At 39.3% G+C, this 21,239-nt stretch overlaps 1 protein-coding gene across 1 annotated transcript; it reads right to left on the bottom strand.

Annotated features, from left to right (window-relative positions):
* Positions 1-3,577: 3,577 nt before the first annotated feature.
* Positions 3,578-5,286, bottom strand: aplnrb (apelin receptor b). Its single transcript, XM_020925219.2, has one exon. It carries the CDS (start codon positions 5,246-5,248, stop codon positions 4,172-4,174), a length of 1,077 nt encoding a protein of 358 aa, XP_020780878.1. The 5' UTR covers positions 5,249-5,286; the 3' UTR covers positions 3,578-4,171.
* Between the last annotated feature and the right edge of the window lie 15,953 nt (positions 5,287-21,239).

Raw genomic sequence — 21,239 nt, 5'->3', positions numbered from 1 at the left:
ATAGTCCCCGGAGTACAAAGACAGCATGTTTATAGTTCCCCGCTTAATGTTCCTGCGCGTCACTAAGCGTCGCTGTTGGCTTGTGAAAGCTCTTATTTTAATATAAGGACGACATTGACAGGCTCTTCAAATATGTACTACGCCTGTATGTTAAACAATTATAGTAATATAATCAACGACGTTTAGTATGGTTCTGTGACTGTCATTGAATAGATGCTGTGAAATGTAAACCCATATATTTAGGTGACAAAAGAAGACTGGGCAAAAGTTAATTTGTTCTAATACCTTTCGCAGCTCATCCAAGCTGCTTCTTCAGCTCTGGCCAGTGTCCACCAGCATTTTGACCAGAACGGAAGAAGCAGTATTCGACCAAACAAGCTAAACTTTTGTGCAGTTGATTAATTTAATTTCTTATACACACCATAGAGTTAGAAATGTGTTTTTGTTGAATTTTTTAAAATTTTTTATTTAAGCATACTTTTTTTTTTTTTTTTTAATCTTTGTCAAGCTGCATATTCTCCCATGAGCTACTATTATTTGAATTTGCAGTTTATGTTAATACTTACTGTGAGAAGAAAGTATGGTAACATAGCCTGATGCCATACAGATGTAGGCATATTAATGTTGGTTATAGTCCTGTAATCTAATTGAGGTTAAACCATTATCTACCACTTATTATCTGCAGACTTCTCTTCTGTATGTGTGTGTGTCTGTGTGTGTTTGCAATCAAAAGATGTAATATTTACCTGTGCTGCTTAAAATGTGTGCAGCTGAGCTTCTGAACTGGCCCAGGCCCCTCTGAATGACAGAGCATCTATTTAGTTCCTACTAGCTGATAGAAGAGGCAATGAACAGACACTTTGTGTAGTGCTAAAAGGACGGTCCACCCTGAACAAGTCCAGATCCGGAGTAGCCCAAAGCTTGGACACTTCCGCTCTTTTGGCTTTCGGAAACTACGTGTCTTCAATAATGATGGGTGCCTTGTGTGAAAGCTTTTGAAACATCTGCTATTTCAGAATATGGACAACACCTAATTTTACTTATTCATTTCATATGACTATTAGCAACCCATAACACTAAAGCTTGCAGGTCCAGGTCAAGAACATCTCTTTGGTAGAACCTTAAATCAAGAAGTACATTTTTAAGACCGGATATTCAGTCCATCAGTCAGAAACCATTACCTTGCCCACCAGTGTCTTTCCTGCTTGGCCCACTGGCTCTATCCTCTTGGGACCCTCCAGGAGTTGTGTGAGGAGAGTGAGCTGCAGGAAGCTGAGGGTCCTTCAAGACACAGTAAAGGTCAATCTCTCATCCTCTCACCGCCACAGAGAAATTAGGCCTAGGTCCGGTTTGCTGGCTGACTCTCCATTGTTTACACCAAACAGAAATGCTTGCACACTTCCTCTGTCTATTTTCTGCCTGACCTGGTTTATAAAGATTGGATTTATGAGCCTGGACCTGACTGCCAAACAGTGGCTGGGCCATCAGTCACCCATTCATATGACAATAATGGTGAGCACTCCTTGAAACCTGCATTCTCCTCTGATCTCCACTGTTGAGTAAGATGGCCTTATAAGTAGCTGGACTTAAACAGTAGAACAACTAAAAAAAACTAGAGATCCATTCATATGGGGTTTTTCATTGTCAGTAGCATATTTAATTTTTTAAAATCCAGAGCGGCATATGGGCTATAAGCTCTGCTAATGGTTTAAGGCCTGTTACTTATAGCGAGCAGTGTAGTTGAAATTGGTCTAAACACTAAAAAGTGCAAATATTGGCCTTTTATATCGGCCAAAGCGTTGGCATTTATTGGTCTGTCTACAGAATTCAGAAATTGCTTTTTGTCTTAAGATGGCAAACAACAGGGCATAACTTGCCAAAGCAAGAGCAAAAAGTATTTGTAGAAACTACTATTGAAACTGTAAGACATAATATCTGATTTATAATTTGAATTTAATTTTAATAGAAGGACAAAACATTAAATAATGGCTCAAACCTGACATATCAAAGGCAAAAATGAGAAATAGATATATGTAAAGCTTTTGTCACTTGTTTTAGACTTTGCTATTGGTTTGTCAGGTTACACATAGTCAAGAAGGTAAAAAAAAAGATTTCTTTGCTTGTTGTTTTCAACTAGGCCACCATCCGGCAAAACTGCTTCTGTGTTCTGTTTTGAGTTCTGAATATATTCTGTGAAACCCCTTTGAGCAAAAAACACACTGCTCCAAAGGCTTTAAAACAGAGCTATCCATGGCAACTGTGAAAGCGAAATAAAAATGCCTTTATAAACCATAAAAATCTCACTAAAATAATCTGCCCAGATTTGCTTTCATCTTGCACAGAGACTTGGAGACAGGTGAAGGATATACTATACTGTGACGTAAAAAATAGCCACTCAGGGAATGTTAAATGTATGTTGCCTGTCAAATAAAAAAATTACTGTTTGCAACAAAGACTTACAATGAATGATTTCAAGGTATAGTTTTGCCAAATAATTTAGCCTAAAGGTTAAAAACAGGCTATTTTGAACAGTTTTGAGTATGTACCTCTTAAGTTTTTAAAATGTTTCTATTCTTAATTTCCTAGGCTCCAAGATGTTTTGAACAAAGGCCTGAGTGAATGTGTGTGTGTCTGTTGTCAGCAGAGATTAAAGAGCTGAGATGGCGATGAAGGAGCACAAATGACTGTTGCTGCAGCTGTTGGATTTATTTTTTACAGTGTCTGAAAGATTTTCAAATATCCCCATGCGAAAGATATGATAAAGGCCAAGACAAATAACACTGTGCTGTTAGTTGATTGTAACTTATTAAGGCTAAGCCTAACAGTTATCATCACAGGTCTTTCTCCACAAAGGCTCGTAGTCAGCTTCAAGTAGAAATCATTGTCTAGGATTAGTCCAATCCCTCTGTCTCCTGCTGTTGCTGATTAGGACCTTAAAAAGCTCATTACAGTGAAGTTAGTTAATCGCATGATTCAAGATGGTGCCATTGTCTTTAAGCACTATCTGCAGAAGGTTAGCACCTGGCTAAAAGAAAAATTCAAAGAAAAACAGCTAATTAATAGTTCTGTGTGTTAAATTTGTTTCACCAAAGTTCAAGATAAGTTTTAGGTGGTCATTAAAAGGGACTGTGCTTTCACTGTACAAATAGACTAGAAATAGCCTACAAACAAATTTTTTTCCCATTGTAAATCTGGATACAAATATACAAACTGTAACAAGGTTATTTTACTGTTTGTCTATTGCTATTTTCTTCATTTTTAAATATGCTTTTTTCATGAAAGCCGAAACAAACACTGTTGACTGAGGGAAACAGAGGTCCAGTGTGCATTTCCTGCAGACATGTGCTTTGATTTCAGTGCTGCACAACACAATGGGAGACTGACGGACTCCCCTCAGCATTGCTCTAACAGGAAAGGGGACATTCATTGCACAGGAGAAAATACATTCCAACAAGACATAAGAGAATAGACGGGAAGAAACCATTTTTTTAAATCACCTTTTTATTACAAAATCAAAAACGCAGTCATGTGTATTGACAAAATGCTTGACATAAAGAACAGTTCATTGTTTGCTCTGACTCATTCATTCCTTCACACTCACACAAACTGTCAGAATAGTCACATTGTTAATTGGAGCCTTGAGCAGTAGCAGCCTGTAGCCATTTGTCAGCTGCCATCTGTCTGTCTGCCTGGAACCCCCATCTTTGCTTACAACACTTTTTATCAGACCCCAACACCTCTCGTCGACTGGCACACCCTTCCTACACCCTACACTCACACACAAACACACAGTCAAAGGCTGCCAGCTGTGGACACAAGAACCAGAAAGCGGGCGGGAGATCAAACACCTCAAGTGCTTACTATTGAAAGCCAGATCTGTGATTGCACACGTTCTCCTCACAGTGGCTTGGTTTTCACAAATAAAGGTTGCAGGTCAAGGCCACAAACACAATATATGATAATTCTTAGTCCACTTTTCAAGATTGCTTTGTGCTTGGTCCTTTCTGTTCCAAACCCATCCCTGCTACATAACAGAGAGGCATCTGTGGTCGTATTCTGAAACCACAAGCCTGTCTGGGTGCTTGTTACCCTGAAACTGCAGACGACTTCAGGGGCAAGTTCTGCATTGTTTTGCATATGTCTCTAGTGTCTCTCTGTGACTAAGTATTGGTCACACCTTAGTTGCTAGAGACTGGGCTTCAGTCTTCTGAGAGGACAGAGAACCAGCTGGACTAGCATGTAAGGACTTCTTGAGGTTGAGTAGGCAGAGGCACTGGGATCTGAAGCGCAGGTCAAAGAAGGCATAGAGGAAAGGGTTGAGGCAGCTGTTGACATAGGCCAAGCAGGTGGCGTAGGGGTGAGCCAGGAGGAGGAACCGCAGGAAGGAGCAGGTAGCAGGGGCCAAATCCAGGTAGGACAGGGCGTCTGCACTCTTCAAGACATGGAAGGGCATCCAGCAAGCAGCAAAAACCACCACTAAAGTTGTGATGATCTTCAAGAGGCGACGTTTCCGCTGGTCCTCCTTGCGGAGAGTGTTGAAGTGGCGTGTAACAGTGCATCCAATGAAGCAGTAGCAGACCATCATAGCCAAGAATGGTAGTAGAAAGCCCAGGGCAGAGGATGAGATGCTGAGTCCAGCCACCCACAGGTTTTCCTGCCCCTTAGACGAGATCACCTGGCTGAAGTCCATGCCACAGGAGGTCTTGTTACTGGTGTGGTCGAACTTGGTAGTGCGGAACACCAGAGTGGGAGCAGCGAGGAGGCCAGAGAGGAGCCATATGGCTTTGAGAGAGGAGCGCACATGACCTCGGGTGTGAAGCTGAGTAGTGGACAGCGAGTGCACGATGGCAAGGTAGCGGTCGAAACTCATGCAGGTGAGGCAGAAGACGCTAGCGTACATGTTAAGGAGTACCACATAGCTGCTGATCTTACACAGGGCTACTCCAAAGGGCCAGTGGTAGCCCATGGCAGTGTAGACGGCCCACAGCGGAAGGGTGACCACGAAGGTGAGGTCAGCCAGTGCCAGATTCCCAATATAGACATCAGCAGCACGCCGTTTGCCCTGGGCTCGCCACACGGTGAAGATGACTACTCCATTCCCAGAGAGGCCTAGGATGAAGATGAGCATGTACAGCACAGGGATGACTGAGTAGGAGGGAGTCCATTCGGAGTAGTCACACATGGTGGCGTTCTCTTCCTCATCATAGTCATAGTAGTCATAAGAGCTGGACGTTGCTTCCAAATCCATCTTAAGACTTGTTTGCAGCAGATAGATCCAAAGTTAAGGAGAGACTGAGGACTGTTGCTGCATCAGAAATGTGCTTAGGCTTTAAATACCCCCATGAGCTGTGCCCTCCCCTTCACACCCCCGTGCCCCCTGACAGCCCCCTCCCTGGGCCCGCCCACTAACAGGAACATGTCTCTACTGCAACAACACACCCCCTTATCCTCCATTCATTCAACTTCATTAAGATTTGTTGGCAGTAGGAAGACTTTAATTAGATTTTATTGGGTTTAAATGAAAAATGTACTTATACTGCGCTTATTTCAATGTGTTCTCAAGTTTGTACACAAATATATTCGATATACCCAAAAGGAGGTGATTGGAGGCAAGAAAATATGAATCAGTGCAATTAAGGTGCTTGAAATCAGGGCTTTGTTTTGGGTGTACAAAAACTAATATAATATATATGGTAATATATCCTTAGGTTATCTAAATATGTCTACAATGAATGTTCTGGGCTCTGAGTCTGGTCTGGGCATAACACACTTCACTAAGTGGTCAATTATAATATCAATTAACAATGATTCAACAGTGCTCTCTGTTTGGGCTTCCATACCTGCACATGTTCAAACATGTCAGACTTACTCAAACACACCACTGACCAAAGGCATTTCATTGAAAATATTCTATGTCGATGCACGGTGTTATCTGTCAACAACATGCAAAGTGAAACTTGTGACTAATTCTGTATCTAAAGCAAATGCACTTCTGGGATATGACATATTAGTCATTATTAGTGTGCCATTACTCCTTATAAATTACATTATTTATTCGTATGCCACAGCCATACACTTTATAACTAGAATAATTTTTTTTTTTTTAGAATAGAAATTCCTACATTGATTTATTTTTCCAGATTATGTAGCATAATATATAGGGAGGCTCTTATAGTAGTTGTTTCACATTACATTGCATGTCACTGAAAGCATGTGCACCACTTTACGAAGCTGTAAAGCTAAGTATGTGTGTCGAGGGTGCAGTGTGGGCGCATCTGTTGGCCCAGGTGGGACAGCTCACTCACAGGCTGGCCCCATCTCTCACCAGGGCAACTGCAGAGGGGCAGAGGGGCAGAGGGGCAGAGGGGCAGAAGGGCAGTGGCGCCACACATCAGGCTTTAGACACAACTACAGTATCACTCAGCAATCCTTCCGTCCAGTCTGTTCTGTTTCAGTCAGCTCATCTCCGCTTCCCCACTCATTATTGGGCTAATTCACTCCCTTCGTCCCCTCCTCAACAACAAACGTCATTTACCCTGAACAGCAGCCTGTTAACCAATTATTTTGATGTAATCTATAGATATGTGGCAATCGAATTACTGAGCGTGCTTGTATGTGACTATTCCTATGGTTCCATTCAACAGAGATACAAAATGCATTTTGCTTTCCAATGTCAAGACATACATTTTTGTATTATTTTTACTTCTGAACAATTGTGCATTGTTGAGGTTGCCTTTTTAAATTATTTAATACAATTCTGACTTTGTATTATCTGTCAAAATGTTGTGTTTATAAACTAGGCTTATAATATATCTTATCATATTTAAATTTGAACACACTTAAGTACTTTCCATTGACTATGATGTTTCGCCACCCATCTCGTCACCTCAATACAGGACAATGGGCTAAACAGGAAAAAAGTGTAGTGAATCAGTGTGAGCTTCCTATGTGCATGCTGGCACCACTCCGGCCTGTCTTTGGCTGTGTCCGCTGACAGGGACATGAATATATCTGTAAATAACACATCAGGCCAGAAGAATAGGCACATCCGCACACTCACTTTTCCAAAATCCCCTCATTAGTCTCTTCAAGTCTAGATGGAAAATTGTGGATTTCAAAGTGACAACAATTTTGAGCCAGATTGTTCACATTTTAGTGTGAGTGACAGCTTCCAACTGCACTAAGTTATTTAACTCCTCGTTTTGACAAGTGTATTTGCAACATAGAGTATTTTTCCCTTCTAATGAGCCACCTGTGTGTGATGGAGTGTTGTTGTAGTCTGTGTGGCCTTGTAAACCACACACTGTGGAGATGTTTGGGAAGACCTTACTGTTGCTGCACTGTCTTTTATGAGTGACACACTGATACCACATTGAGGACAGAGGAGCAGTGAACAGGGTGGCCCAAGCCCGCAAAAGCACTGTAACGCCGTGTCAAGAATCTAATCTTTCATTTACAAAACAGAAATAACATGAGGCACTAAAAAGACCTTTCAAATATATACAGTACTTCTAATGTCTGTGGTAAAATGTGATGAGTTTTTGGCTTATTATTTGCCTGGTTTGTGAGAAACAGTCTAAACACCCATAAACTGTTCTATATTCAACTGCTCAGGGCCAGGAACATTTGTTCTCTGCACAGTCAGTGAAAGACCCTCCACTGAGAAACACCAGCTATGTGTCCAAGTGTCCGAGTCTCGCACCAGACTCTATGTTTAAAGTTGCTGACAACATGCAACAAGCTGAAGGCCTACACAAATAGATGAGTAAAAAATAAAAGTGACTGACTATGAAGTCTGTTGTGATACATACAGTGTGTGTCTGGGAAGATTTGTGATCTTTGGCTAAAAATGTTCTCAAATTCATTTTTATTTTCTAGAAATCATTTTTTCAATGAATTTTAAAAGTTTTAGTGTCTTTGGTCAGATTTTAAACAAATACATACTCCATACCTATGGACTAAAGACACCATTAAGAACTTGTGAAATTGAAGTTCACTGACTAAATGTGTAATGGTGGATTTACTTTTTACCTTTCTCTGATAAGTTTCTTTTTCTTGAGCACATATTCTGAGTACTTTTCTACTTGATGTGAGTGATACCATGGCAGCAGTGGTCCAGATTCAGAGGTGTCCCTCAGCAGTGACAGAGAGTCTGCCTACATCTTTGATCTCTGTCTGATTCTTGTTTATGGGCCAGGGCAGGCATCTAGGCCCCTGTCAGGAGGCAGCTCGGGTGGAGGTGTGTGCTAACACTTGTGTGAAGTGCCACAGACCACATACATGGGACAGTCCTGCACGGGACAGCCGCTTCCTTCATAATCCACTTGAGATTTGACATGTCTTAGCCAAACTTTAGCTTCTTCACTCAAAACAACAAAACAAAACAAAAACAAAAACACAATAACACAAGTAACACAAAAAACTACTACTTATTTTTGTTGTTGTTGTTGTTGATCCAAAGCATTTCTTCTAAGTTAATATAAAACTGTTTTTAAATTACCATTACAATACAAATGGTAAAATACGACAAAATATATTTTCACTTAAATATATAAACACCAAACCAAGGGTTTTTGACAGTAAACAATCCTGTAATTGAATAAATGCAAAATAGAGAAGTCTATGCCACATCATAGAACATTCCTGATAAAGCAATAACATTTTCATGAGACAAGCAGGTGGTGGACCCTTCACCAGAAAACATACATTCAAATGTTTACATTCAATTAAACAATTCCTATATTATGCAAACTTTACTCTCGTGAACTTTAAGACATGTTATAATGTTATTACCTCCTCAAAAACATACCTGGGGTTATGTTTTCTTTCATTCACACATCTCTGAGTAATTCTTCATGATTAGGCTGCATACATTTCCAAATCTTAAAATTCTTTGTTCCCTCTTGTGTTGTCATGAATTTGTACTTTTCAAGTTATCAAGCTCCTTTTACCTTTAGTTCAGTAGATTAGCAGTTCCAGGGCTGAATTTATTCAAATGATTGGAGTTTAAAAACACAGTGAAGCACTTCTTGTATTACCACATGACATCAGAAGGTGGAACAGTCTGAAAGAAAAACTCAGCCTAAATATGCAGGGTTTATGAGATGAAAATGTGTGAATGAAACAAAACACAACTCCAGCGTAATATGGGCCCTTTAAAAAATAAAATAGCCTATGGTAAAAAATATGACATACATTTAAAGTCAACATTTTGTGGGTGAATATTTTCAGTGTGTTCCTGCAGATTTCTGATACATGTGTTTAGAAAATGACAGTCAGGCTGTCAATTACAGCTCAGGGCAAATGAACTATCATCAGCATTCACTTAACTCTGCTCAGCAATCACATCAAGTCTGACAGGTTGTGATAATTGTGCTTCAGTGTCAGGGCTCACACGTGCAGCTCTGCAGGAAGGCCTGGGACATTTGGGTGTCGTTAGCGCCCCCTGCACCCTTCAAAGGCTAAGCTCAGGTGATTGACACCCGCATGGTAGACACAGAACCATCTATGGGAAAGCTAATGTTGCATGACAGTTTCAGTTACATTTATCTGACAGAATAATTGGGTAAAATAACAGAAAACAATATTATCTGAAAGTGAAAAGGCTCCTCACTGAGGCTTTATCAGAGTAAGATAAGAGTAGTTTGCACATCAAAGACTCATGTTTTGTTACTTTTTAAGAACCTGAATTTCTCTCAACTGTAATCTTGCTTTTAGCATGACTTGAAGCTTGAAAAGTTATAGAATATCTATTTGTTTCCCCCCATAAAAGTCTAACCAAATCTATTGAGGAATTACAAAAAATATATTTTGGGTGATTGCTAACAAAACCAAGGCCTGCTTGCAGACACATTCTAGCTGGGCATAAACATGTAGATGCTACACAATTATCTTATAAGAAACTCTGTAAAAACCAAAATCTATTAATCAGCAAGGACAGCACTCTCACACAGTACACTCAGTGTCACTGCAGCCAAAATGAACATGCCAGGATTATTGCTGCTGGTGGTTTTGAATGACTGCACAAGTTGATAGGGACCAACCCCAACTCGGCCCCGTTTGGTCTCAGACCCCAAAAAACACAGTTTTTAAAAAAAGCTATTTACGAAATTATGTAACTGTAAATATTAAGGCACTGTAACTGCATAAATGGTCAAATAACTCTAAAATTTTACATGGTGTATCCTGACACATGGGGGAAACTAGGAGAAAAATATTCTGGGGCTTGCTACCTTTCTATTGTCAAATATCACCCTCAACATACACCAAAAGAAAAGAAAAAAATGTCTGTCCGCCTGACAAATTGTCAGCAAAAGTGATCATTTTCAAGCATTTTATTGCATATATCACTGCCTCAAATGACATGAAAAACTTTCCAAGTTTATAAGCTTCAATTTAAGCCCAAGATGACCTTTGTACCTAAAGGGAAACAGCTGCTATGACCAACGTTCTTCACTGTACCTCAAATCGGCAGAAAGCAAAACTTTCAGGCATTACCATTACTTATCGGATTACGCAGGATTTTTTTCATAGAAACAATATTTGAAAAGAGTTGATTTATGTACTGCTGTACTATATGAAGTGCATTACATTAAAAGTGAATAATATTAAAACTCCAGGTGGACAGGGGTCAGGGTCAGAGAAAACTATGGTGACCAGGTTACACACACAAACACACACTAAACAACCAACATCCTAACTCTTCATGCAACATCCCATCAGAAGTTATTTTCCAAAGACAATTTTGAGAAAAGTTGATACATTTTTCTGGTTATAAAAAGAGATTGAGTCTATTGGGAGATTGGTGTCCTTTTCTAGGCGTCCATGACTTCTAGACTGAACATTAACTATTGTCAGATTGTTAGATAACAACCAACCCAATAGAGCAACTGGTGAGAGGAGGGGTGGGAGACAAATTATGGTGTGTGTGTATGTGTGTGTGTGTGTGTGTGTGTGTGTGTGTGTGTGTGTGTGTGTGTGTGTGGGTGGGTGTGTGTGTGTGTGTGTGTGTGTGTGTGTGTGTGTGTGTGTGTGTGTGTGTGTGTGTGTGTGTGTGTGTGTGGGTGGGTGGGTGGTTGTGTGTGTGTGGGTGGGTGTGGATAGGTGGGTGGGTGCACGTGCGTGTTCCTGTATGTGTGTGCATGCATAATATAATCAGTAAGATGATCAGTCTCTGTTTGAGGCTAAACTTCAATGAAATTGGAAACATTGGGTCTCAGTCCATGTATATTTACACATTGAATACTACACATTATTTCATTATTGTAATAAATGCATTGATTTTCAGATGGTGTAATGCAACAATATACTATTGAAAGCAGACAACATGCCAAAGAAATGACAAAATTATGAACTGGACAGCTGGTCAGAGCTCTTCAAAGAAGAAACCTCCACCTCAGCCATCACTGCAAAACTGCAGCCTGCATAGTTATAAGGGGACAGTAAATGATAACTTCATACTTTTGTCTTCTAAGACTGATCCACTGAGTGCATTTACTGCTATCCATGATATGAAAAAGAAACTTCACACACAAACATTTGATGGTGCTGGTAAGCAAGATGTTGTTGAATCAATTCATGATGAATTGTGTTTGGATTGTGGCTACCATAAAAGCTGCCAATGCATGTTTTTCCAAAATGCTAACCATGCTTTAAGTAAGTGTCAAGAAAATGTCTCCATGAGAGAGAAACATGAGCATGTGGATTCTTTAGCTTGGTTCAGGAGTTATTGCATATTCTGCAGTAGTAGCAGAGTGAAGCAAGTGTCCGGCAAGAGATACAGCTTCCAATCAAGTGCAAACAAAGACATAGAGAAAAAAGCTCTGAAACTCAGTGATGAAGACCTGTTGTGCAAAATCAGAGGAGTTGATCTTTTTGCCAAGGACGCAAGTTTCATAAATGTTGTCACAAACAGTACATGGTAATGCAAGCACCCAATCAGACAATTTTTTTGTCTCAGGTTATGGCTAGTGATGTCAGCAACAGCCGCTTCTCTGAATTCTGTTCAGGTTTCATTATACAAAACCCTTTTCCATAACTTCAGTTTCTCTATGGTCATGCACCCAAGTAAAAGCTTTTTTGATCAGTGCCTTCTTTGTAGCTATTTCAGATGCTACAGCTGAAGTGTCAGACTCACGTTTCTGTCTCATGGAGACATTCTCTACTTGACACAACAATAATAATAATAATAATAATAATAATAATAATAATAATATGTAATAATGTAGCACTTGTATAGTGCTTTTCAAGATACTCAAATACACTTCATCATGAAGAGACAAACAAAAGCAAACAAGACAGAAATAAGACAGTTAATGAAAGGTGGTTTTAAAGAGATAGTTTTGAGGGCTTTTTTTTTTTTTTTTTTTATCATGGGGAGTGTGGATGAGTCTCTCATGTGTTTGGGCAGGGAGTACCAAAGGCTGAGGGCAGCAGCAGAGAGGCCCTGTCCCCCCAGGTCTTATGTTTAATCCTGTTGGGGGGAGACAGGAGGTTGGCATCAGCTGATCAGAGGACACGGGTGGATGTGGTGATGGAGGACATCACCACACCCCCACCTGCTCAGAGAGACAGGTGGGGGCTCTGGGGGATGGGGAGCCAGTGGAGAGATCTGAGGACAGGGGTGATGTGGTCACAGGAGGAGGTGCAGGTGAGGAGTAGGGGAGGCAGTAGAGTTCTGGATGTACTGGAGTCCATTGAGGAGTTTGGTGAATTGTAGAGCAACTATTACAGCAGTCAAGGCGGAAGGTGACAAAAGCGTGGACGAGGGTTTCAGCAGACTGAGGGGAAGGGATGGGCGGAAGCGAGCAATGTCCTGGAGGTGACAGAGGGCAGTTTTGGTGATGTGTTTGATGTGGTGTTCAAAAGATGGGGTCTGGTCAAAGACCAGGTTACAGAGGTGTAAGGAGGAGGAGACTGAGGAGCCGTTGATGCAGAGGGTGAAGTTATTGTGGGTTTTGGTGAATGTTTTTTTTGGGCCAATGATTATTTCTGTTTTGTTGCAGCTGAGTTGGAGGAAGTTTGACTTTACTTTGGAGATGCAGTTTGTGAGGGTGGAATGTGTGACTGGGGTTATGGATTTAGTGAACAGGCAGAGTCCATGTCATCTGCAAAGCATTGGAACTGGAGGCTGTGGTGAAGGATTATATGACCAAGGGGGAGGATGAAGAGCAAGGGTCTCCAACCCTTTTCCTCTGGTGAGCTCCTTTACAAACAAAAATGCCAAAGAGCTATTTATTTTAACAGTTGCAAGAAATGTAGTAAGCATAAGAGCCACAGCCTTAGATTAGGGACAGTTAGATAAATAACTTATAAACCATTATTTCTTTATTAGTGCACAAAACTGGGCATTAATATGGTAGATTTACAATGGTAATTAATCAAATTTTACTTATTCAGCACAATATGTATAGTTCAGAAATACCTTGGCGAGCCACTTGGAATGGGATAGAGAGTTACTGGTAGCTCCTGAGCTACAGGTTGGAGACCCCTGATGTACAGTATGAAGAGGAGGGGGCCGAAAACTGAACCAACCACTTGCTTAAAGCATGGTTAGCGTTTTGGAAAAACATGCATTGGTAGCTTTTATGGTAGCCACAATCCAAACACAATTCATTAGCAGTTGATTCAACAACATCTTGCTAACCAGCACCTTCAAATGTTTGTGTGTGAAGTTTCTTTTTCATATCATGGATAGCAGTAAATGCACGCAGTGGATTAGCCTTAGAAAACAAAAGTATGATCTTGTCATTTACTGTCTCCTTGTAACCATGCAGGTTGCAGTTTTGCAGTGATGGCTGAGGTGGAAGTTTCTGCTTTGAAGAACTCTGACCAGCTGTCCAGTTCATAATTTTGTCATTTCTTTGGCATGTTGTCTGCTTTCGATAGTATGTTGTTGCATTACACCATCTGAAAATCAATGCATTCATTACAATAATGAAATAATGTGCAGTATTCAGTGTGTAAATATACATGAACCGAGACCCAATGTTTCCAGTTTCATTGAAGTTTAGCCTCAAACAGAGACTGGTGATCTTACTGATGATATTACACAAGCACACACATACACACACATGAACACACACACACGCACGCTAGCACGCTAGCACGCACGCACACACACACACACACACACACACACACACACACACCATAATTTGTCTCCCACCCCTCCTCTCACCAGTTGCTCTATTGGGTTGGTTGTTATCTAACAATCTGACAATAGCTAATGTTCAGTCTAGAAGTCATGGACGCCTAGAAAAGGACACCAATCTCTCAATAGACTCAATCTCTTTTTATAACCAGAAAAATGTATCAACTTCTCTCAAAATTGTCTTTGGAAAATAACTTCTGATGAGATGTTGCATGAAGGGTCAGGATGTTGGTTGCTTAGTGTCTGGGTTGTGTGTGATTGTGTGTGTAACCTGGTCACCACACATTTCTCTGACCCCTGTCCATCTGGAGTTTTAATATTATTCACTTTTAATGTAATTCACTTCATATAGTACAGCAGTACATAAATCAACTCTTTTCAAATATTGTTTCTATTGAAAATCCCTACCAACTCGTGATGGCCCAAGATATAAGATGACAGGAAATAATAGTGAAAAAAAGGTTGCAAAAAACATCCTGAGGGGTGTACCTGGCTCCTGGCCTAGTTTAATCCTATAACTAAATAGTAACTAAATGTCTATATTTGATTTACTTTTAAATGCAATGTCATCTTCAACTTTTATTTTTTTTGGCAGACAGTTTGAATCACTTTGTTATAGACCTATGTGTTATGTCAGTGGATAGATTGTGAATGTGCAGCTGCTGTAATGGACCAATGAGCATATGTAGTCTAGTCCAACTGTTCAGGCGGAAAACAAAGTAAACCAGTGCATATGATTTGGAAATATCCAGACTCTACAATACACCTTAACTGAAAAGAGCAATAGAAATTATTAATAATATTATAAATTATTTTAAAAAATGTAACTAATCAAGTTGTTGGAAAATAGTCAATATAATTAATCAATCCTTTGTATTTTAATCCAAATAGGCCCCTGTCTTGTAGATCTGGTGTGGATCAAAAATTAGACCTAAAGACACATCGAGGTGGTTTCCCTTTCCCTGCTGTAGTGAACCAAAGCTCATCTCCTCAATGAGGCGGTGGTGTTACTCAAATACCCATGTGAAACAGGGCCACTGCTGCAGACAGTATTGCTATACACGGGGGAATTCAACACCGTTTATGGCCTTCATTCTTGGATGTAACTCTAGTGTTTGATAGATCCTCACGCCTCTTACACTTCACAGAGCCCCTGAAACACAAGTATTAAAGGGTTATACATGTGCATGTAGACACCTCAAAGTCCCTCACACATGTAATAAACCATGACTATACTGGCGGCAGCACAATATGCTATTGTAACCCCATGTGCCCATATGCTTTAATCATTAGTTTCCATAATAACAGGCAAATATAGCAATAATCAGCCTATGCCGTGCCCCGCAAATGTCACGTCCCGCAAACACTGCAACCCACACTAACCCTAATAACTGTAAACCCCAACCACAATTCTAACTAGCCCCAACCCTAATGCTAGGCCTAACCCTAAAGGTAACCCAAAGCTTAAACATAACCCTAGTCATAACCCTAACCATAGCATCAACCTAGCCCTTACCCTAACCCTGCCATTTTTCAAAATTTTTGCACTTGTTTATTTAAAACAAAACAATGCCCAGTTTGTAAAGGGGCGTTGTCACAATATACATTTTTGTTCCTATTGCCATGTTGCATCTGGCGACTAAATTTGGTTTGGCTATGCCAAAACTTTGTGTAAGGACATCCCATGGACAAAGACAGATTTTCGAGACCATGTCACAAATGTGCATACCAAATTTTGTATATTTACAAAAAGTAAAATGTTATTGTTCCATACAAATTGTCTAGGGGGTACTATTGCACAATACAATGCACTATTGCATTGTATTTTCTTATATCAGTGTGTTCAGGATCGAGGTTTGCACCCATGATTAAAATTTTAATCAGCCAAAGTTTGTGCGATTTGTCAATTTTACCACTGGAATAACATGGAGAATTTATGTCATTGCTATGGTGACGCTGTAAAAATATGGCATGGGTGTCATTGACTTTTTGGATCAGGATGCCAAAATGGAATTTTGTGCAAAATTTCAGAATTTTTTTTCCCTTCCATATTAAATTTAATTTCAATCTGTAGGGGGCGTTAGCGCACAAATATATATATATATATATATATATATATATATATATATATATATATATATATATATATATATATATATATATATATATATATACGGTGTTATATATATATATATATTATATATTATATATATATATATATATATATATATATATATATATTATATATTTAATATTTTTTTTTTCTCACATTCAGTAGCTTTAGGGCAGGGAGTGTTTAAAATTTCACTGAAATCGGAGTTTGTGCAATTGGGAGCAATTTGTAAATATCAAAAATCTCCAAAACTGTGAGCATTTTGTCTGCTCAGAGACAGAAACCTGTGAGAAAAATCTTGACAACCTTTGATGTCCCACCCCTTGAGATAACGCGTATCAAATTTTAGTTCCTTAGGAAGAGTGCGTAGAAGTATGAAAAAAAAAAAAAAAAAAAAGCTGTCTAATGCTTAGCAAACTTTAAACCAATATTACTGACCCTTGGTGCTGCGGACGCCATTGGTGTAATAATATGTTTTTCCTTATCTTGTCATATCTGTGTCACATTTCATGATTCTACTTGCAAATTTTTTTGCACTCATTCGTATACCCTAATACATTTTTGAGTTGTTTGGGGGCGCTGACGAGCCATTTTATTAATTTTTGGACAAGACGAGTTACAACACGTCATTTCACTTTCCGGCCACTAGTAGCATAGCTTTGCTAATAGGCTAATACTAATACTAATAGGCCCTTCGCCAGCTATTGGTGCTAGGGCTTAACAAGTCCATAGACCATGGTAGTTTTAATTATGCATATACATTTTGTTTTACATAATAAACAACACACAAACACATACAATTTAAGAAACCAAAAAACAAAACAAAAAGTCCCTGTATATAGAGTAGCAAATAGCTGATGCGTGTATTTGTGTTATCATGTTGGGGCTCATTCTTCACTATCAGGTCCTCCCAGTGACCTATGAGCTGCTTTATTATCAGGACCCCTGCACAGTCCCCTTATGCACCAGTCAGCGCGTCTGCCCTTCTTCTATATCCTCTACTACTTCCTCAGATGGGGAGAGGGGAGGGGGATGAGAGGCCTGGATGGACGGGAAGATGAGAGACAGCAGGAACAGGACACAACAATGGCTGGAAGTGACTTCAGATCAATACAGATAAGACACAAATGCAACAAACATCCCACTGAAGAGATAAACAGGGAACCGAGTGTGTGCTGCTAAAATATTAAGTTGATTAATTGAAAAATAAACAAACATTAAAAAAAAAAAAACCTTTTCATTGTGGTATACATAATCTGGACTTGTCAAAAGACATGTAAAAAAAACAAACATTTATTACCTTTTTATGGTGCTCCATCATCATAGCTTACTCAAAGTATTTCCGTTGACCTTGCAGACTTGAGTGCTCTGAACATTTCATTTTACACTTATCTTTACCTATAGAGTCTAGACGGGATTTACATGTAGGGTTGAAAGATGTATATAGCAAATTTTGCAATACTAACATTGCATGTAACAAATATTAGTTAGTAAGCTGTTAGTTGAAGGTAAAAGGCCCATATTACTCTATTTTGTGATCTATGTTATAATGTTGTTTCCTCATCACAAACCTGGAGTTGTGTTTTGTTTCGTTTACAATTGTTTAACATGCAAACCCTTTATATTTAGGCTGAGCTCTTCTCTCAAATGGGAAAAGCTCTGTTCCACCTTGTGATGTTATGTGGTAATACAAGAAGTGTCCCACTGTGTTATTAAACTCCATACACTGATCTAAAGGTAAAAGGAGCTGTTAGAAACTGTTATATGACATCACAAGGTCGAACAGAGCATTTTGAACTTTGGAGATGTAGACAGACTAATAATAAAGAATTACTCAAACATGTGTAAATGAAACAAAACACAACTCTAGGTATGTTTTTGAGGATTTGATATTATAAAAAGATCACTGGAATGCATTTTGTGTAATAGGACCTTTAATACTAAATACCCCCAAAAGCATATGTCTACTTTTATTAAAGCCATGAAAACAATAACATTACTTGAAACTGCTGCTAATAGTGAATTTTACCATGTCTTAGCAGGGCAACATTTCATTGGCATGTTGAAAGCAGGAAGGAAGGGGTCACCGTTGTGGCAATTACAAGGTTTCTCAACAGTTCAGAGGTCATGCTCAGGTCTCTAAAACCTAATCTGGTGCCAGTATATCATGTAACCAGCTACACCTCTAAACTTCAAACAGTATACAACTTAAGGGAACTGACCAGCTGCATATTGAATGTAGATATTGTACTTCAGGGCTATTTACACCTTTACATTTACTGAGGAAAATTGTGTGAAGCCTATGGCAGGTTGGACTTCTCATTTTACTAAAACACAGTTTTGCAAAGCATTCACACTAATTGTCCCAATTCTGCCATGTTTTAGGTTTAAAATTTTACTTTTGCCAGCAAAACTCCTCTAAGGTACACAGAAATGATCATTTATCAAATACAAATATAAGAAAAAACACCTTTATTTTGTTAGAATCATCTTTAAAGTGTCAGAAAAAATTGTTTTTTACTTTTAGATAGAATTCTCCCTAGTGTGATGCATCAGTATGTTTTGAACTCTCCACTTCCAACATATATTTTTCTTTGTAAATTGCTTCTTGATTTGTGTAAAACTGTAATGTATATTTTCAATAGCTATAACCCCACCATGTTAAATCAAAATTAGAGAATTATAAAAATCTGTCATATGCATTTTAACAGTAATAAGGGTAAATCAGCTATTATATTGCTGGTTAAGTGCCATAGGTCATGACAAGGGATGTCCGGGCCTATGAACCCAAACCACAGCCTGTTGTTCGTGTGTAATGGGTCTGAGGTCATAAGTGCTTCATGCAGCTACTGTTGTGGAGGTGAAGAAAGCCACACACTTCCTGTGCACTGTCCACTCCATCAGCATGTGTGAACCCTGCACAGTCCACTCCACCACTGCTTCCTGTTCCACACGTGCAGCCCCCTTCAGCTTCTTCAGCACACACAGATACCAGGTCTCATGCAACTGAAGTTGGAGCATCATCAAGCAAGACTGGCCCCAAAAGAGAACATCCAGGCCCATTCATGAGGGAGAAAGGGTGTACCCAGCAACAGTATTCATTATTGCTTATGGCATATGACTGAATGAAGTAAAAATGCCCTTAACCTGAAGGCTTTTTATCCCATGCTTTGGATTGAGGGTGAAAGGCAAAGGTATTTCACCTAATTTTCTGGCCCTGTGCATATCATACCACTAATTTTAACACAGTTTGGGGCTGCACAAATATCTAGCTATCTGTTTCAATAATGATAATAATATAACAACAGCTACTATATTCTTTTTTTTTTTTGAGAAAAATAAAATACAAAAGGCTTTATTAATACTGCTCTACTAAATAGACCAGCAAGGTCCAAACCGGACTGAAACCAGGACTAAACCAGTACAGAAGGGAAAACTGTAGTTTAACTTTTGAAAGATGGGCTGTGGGCTGTATTGGATAGTTTGGAGGGCCTAATTTGAATAATCTTGGTGTGAGGGGTGCCAGGCAGATAAAGGTGCAGACCATTCTGTCCAGTACCAAAAAGCTTAAAAGAGGCTTTACATCCCAGACTCTAATCTTCTAGACTCCTCACACATATGGTCAAATTAGCTCATCCACTGTTCTGTATGAGCCACACTGAATGATCAGAGAGTTAGTTCACATACACAAGATATGAGAGGGGGATATAAGCAGAGGTGTGGGGCAATTAACACGCTCTTTTTATATGGAGGGCAATCTATTCTCTGTAGGCAAAGTAAAGTTTGATGCTTGATGGGTGTTTTAGACTCACCGCATCCTAAAATACAATAAGAAACTGAACATCATGATTGACTTCACTGGTTTCACTAAGGCAGTAGCATTTGAGCAAAAATACATCTAATGACAGTTGGGAAGAGCCCCTCCAGTATAAAAGAGATAGGTGTCTGTTTTATCAGGAATAGCTAACTTTTGCAATTGTGTTTTCATCTTTCATTATTTTTGGGTAGTCAAATTCCCCACAATTGTAGCATTTATTTTTTGTGCACATCAGCATATAGGCAAGAAAATCATAGCGTCCTAACCTATATTATACATATGGCTTTAGACTGACATGGAGTTTGTTGTGCTGCGTCTGATCTCCTCTCTGTCACAGATTATCCTTAAATCAGCCTTCTATTTCACCCTGTTATGGAGAGAGACAGACAGGTGGGCCCACCAGGGCTTGATGTGTTTTGGGGGAGCACGGAGGGTGTGGTCAGCAGCCGTGAGACAGCATTGTTTTCAGATAGAGACTCCAAATACTAGGCTGCATACGAGACAATTATGAGAAATATTCCCAATGGAGAGGCTTTATATTGTCATTACAACACCCTAACAATAGGAAGCTTTAACCATTTCCCAGTTGATTTAGAATATGCATTTAGTGAGAGGGCAAGAGTCAGTGATGGATGTAAATGAAAGACTCTGTGTTTTAGATTAGATTACAGATTAAGTTATTTTTGTTCTTTGGGTATAAATCACTGCAAGTCACAATGGTTTAAATCCAGGCTCAAAATCTATCTATTCACATGTGTGTCTGTGTGTGTGTGTGGGTATATAATAATATATATATATATATATATATATATATATATATATATATATATATATAATATATAAATTTTGTTCAAAAATACACAACCCTGACTGAGAGAGCCTGATTGAAAACATAAGTCATTCTAATAGCTGTGCAACCAAAAGCAAGCAGAGGCAGGACTATTTGAGGTCCTCTGAACGATGCTGTGGGAATTTGTCCCATTTGAGATGCAAATGTAGCCCAGAGCTGAAAGAGCAGAAGGAACAGGTGTCAGAGGAAGTGTGTTGCTTGTGAGGGTGGGAGGCCACAACACAGGCTGTATTCAGAGCTGCCCCTTCAGTCTGTGGGTCTTCTCCACAAACAAAATGTGTCTAGTTATAATAAAAATAAGTCAAAA

This window comes from Boleophthalmus pectinirostris, unplaced genomic scaffold (genome assembly GCF_026225935.1).
Source record: "Boleophthalmus pectinirostris isolate CB_2022bp ecotype Guang Dong unplaced genomic scaffold, ASM2622593v1 HiC_scaffold_18, whole genome shotgun sequence".
NCBI classification, from domain to species: Eukaryota; Metazoa; Chordata; class Actinopteri; order Gobiiformes; family Gobiidae; genus Boleophthalmus; species Boleophthalmus pectinirostris.
This window is presented reverse-complemented; position numbering and strand designations above follow the sequence as displayed.

Coding starts and splice junctions, on each gene's coding strand:
- aplnrb (XM_020925219.2), bottom strand. CDS start 5,248: ATGGATTTGGAAGCAACGTCCAGCTCTTATGACTACTATGACTATGAT.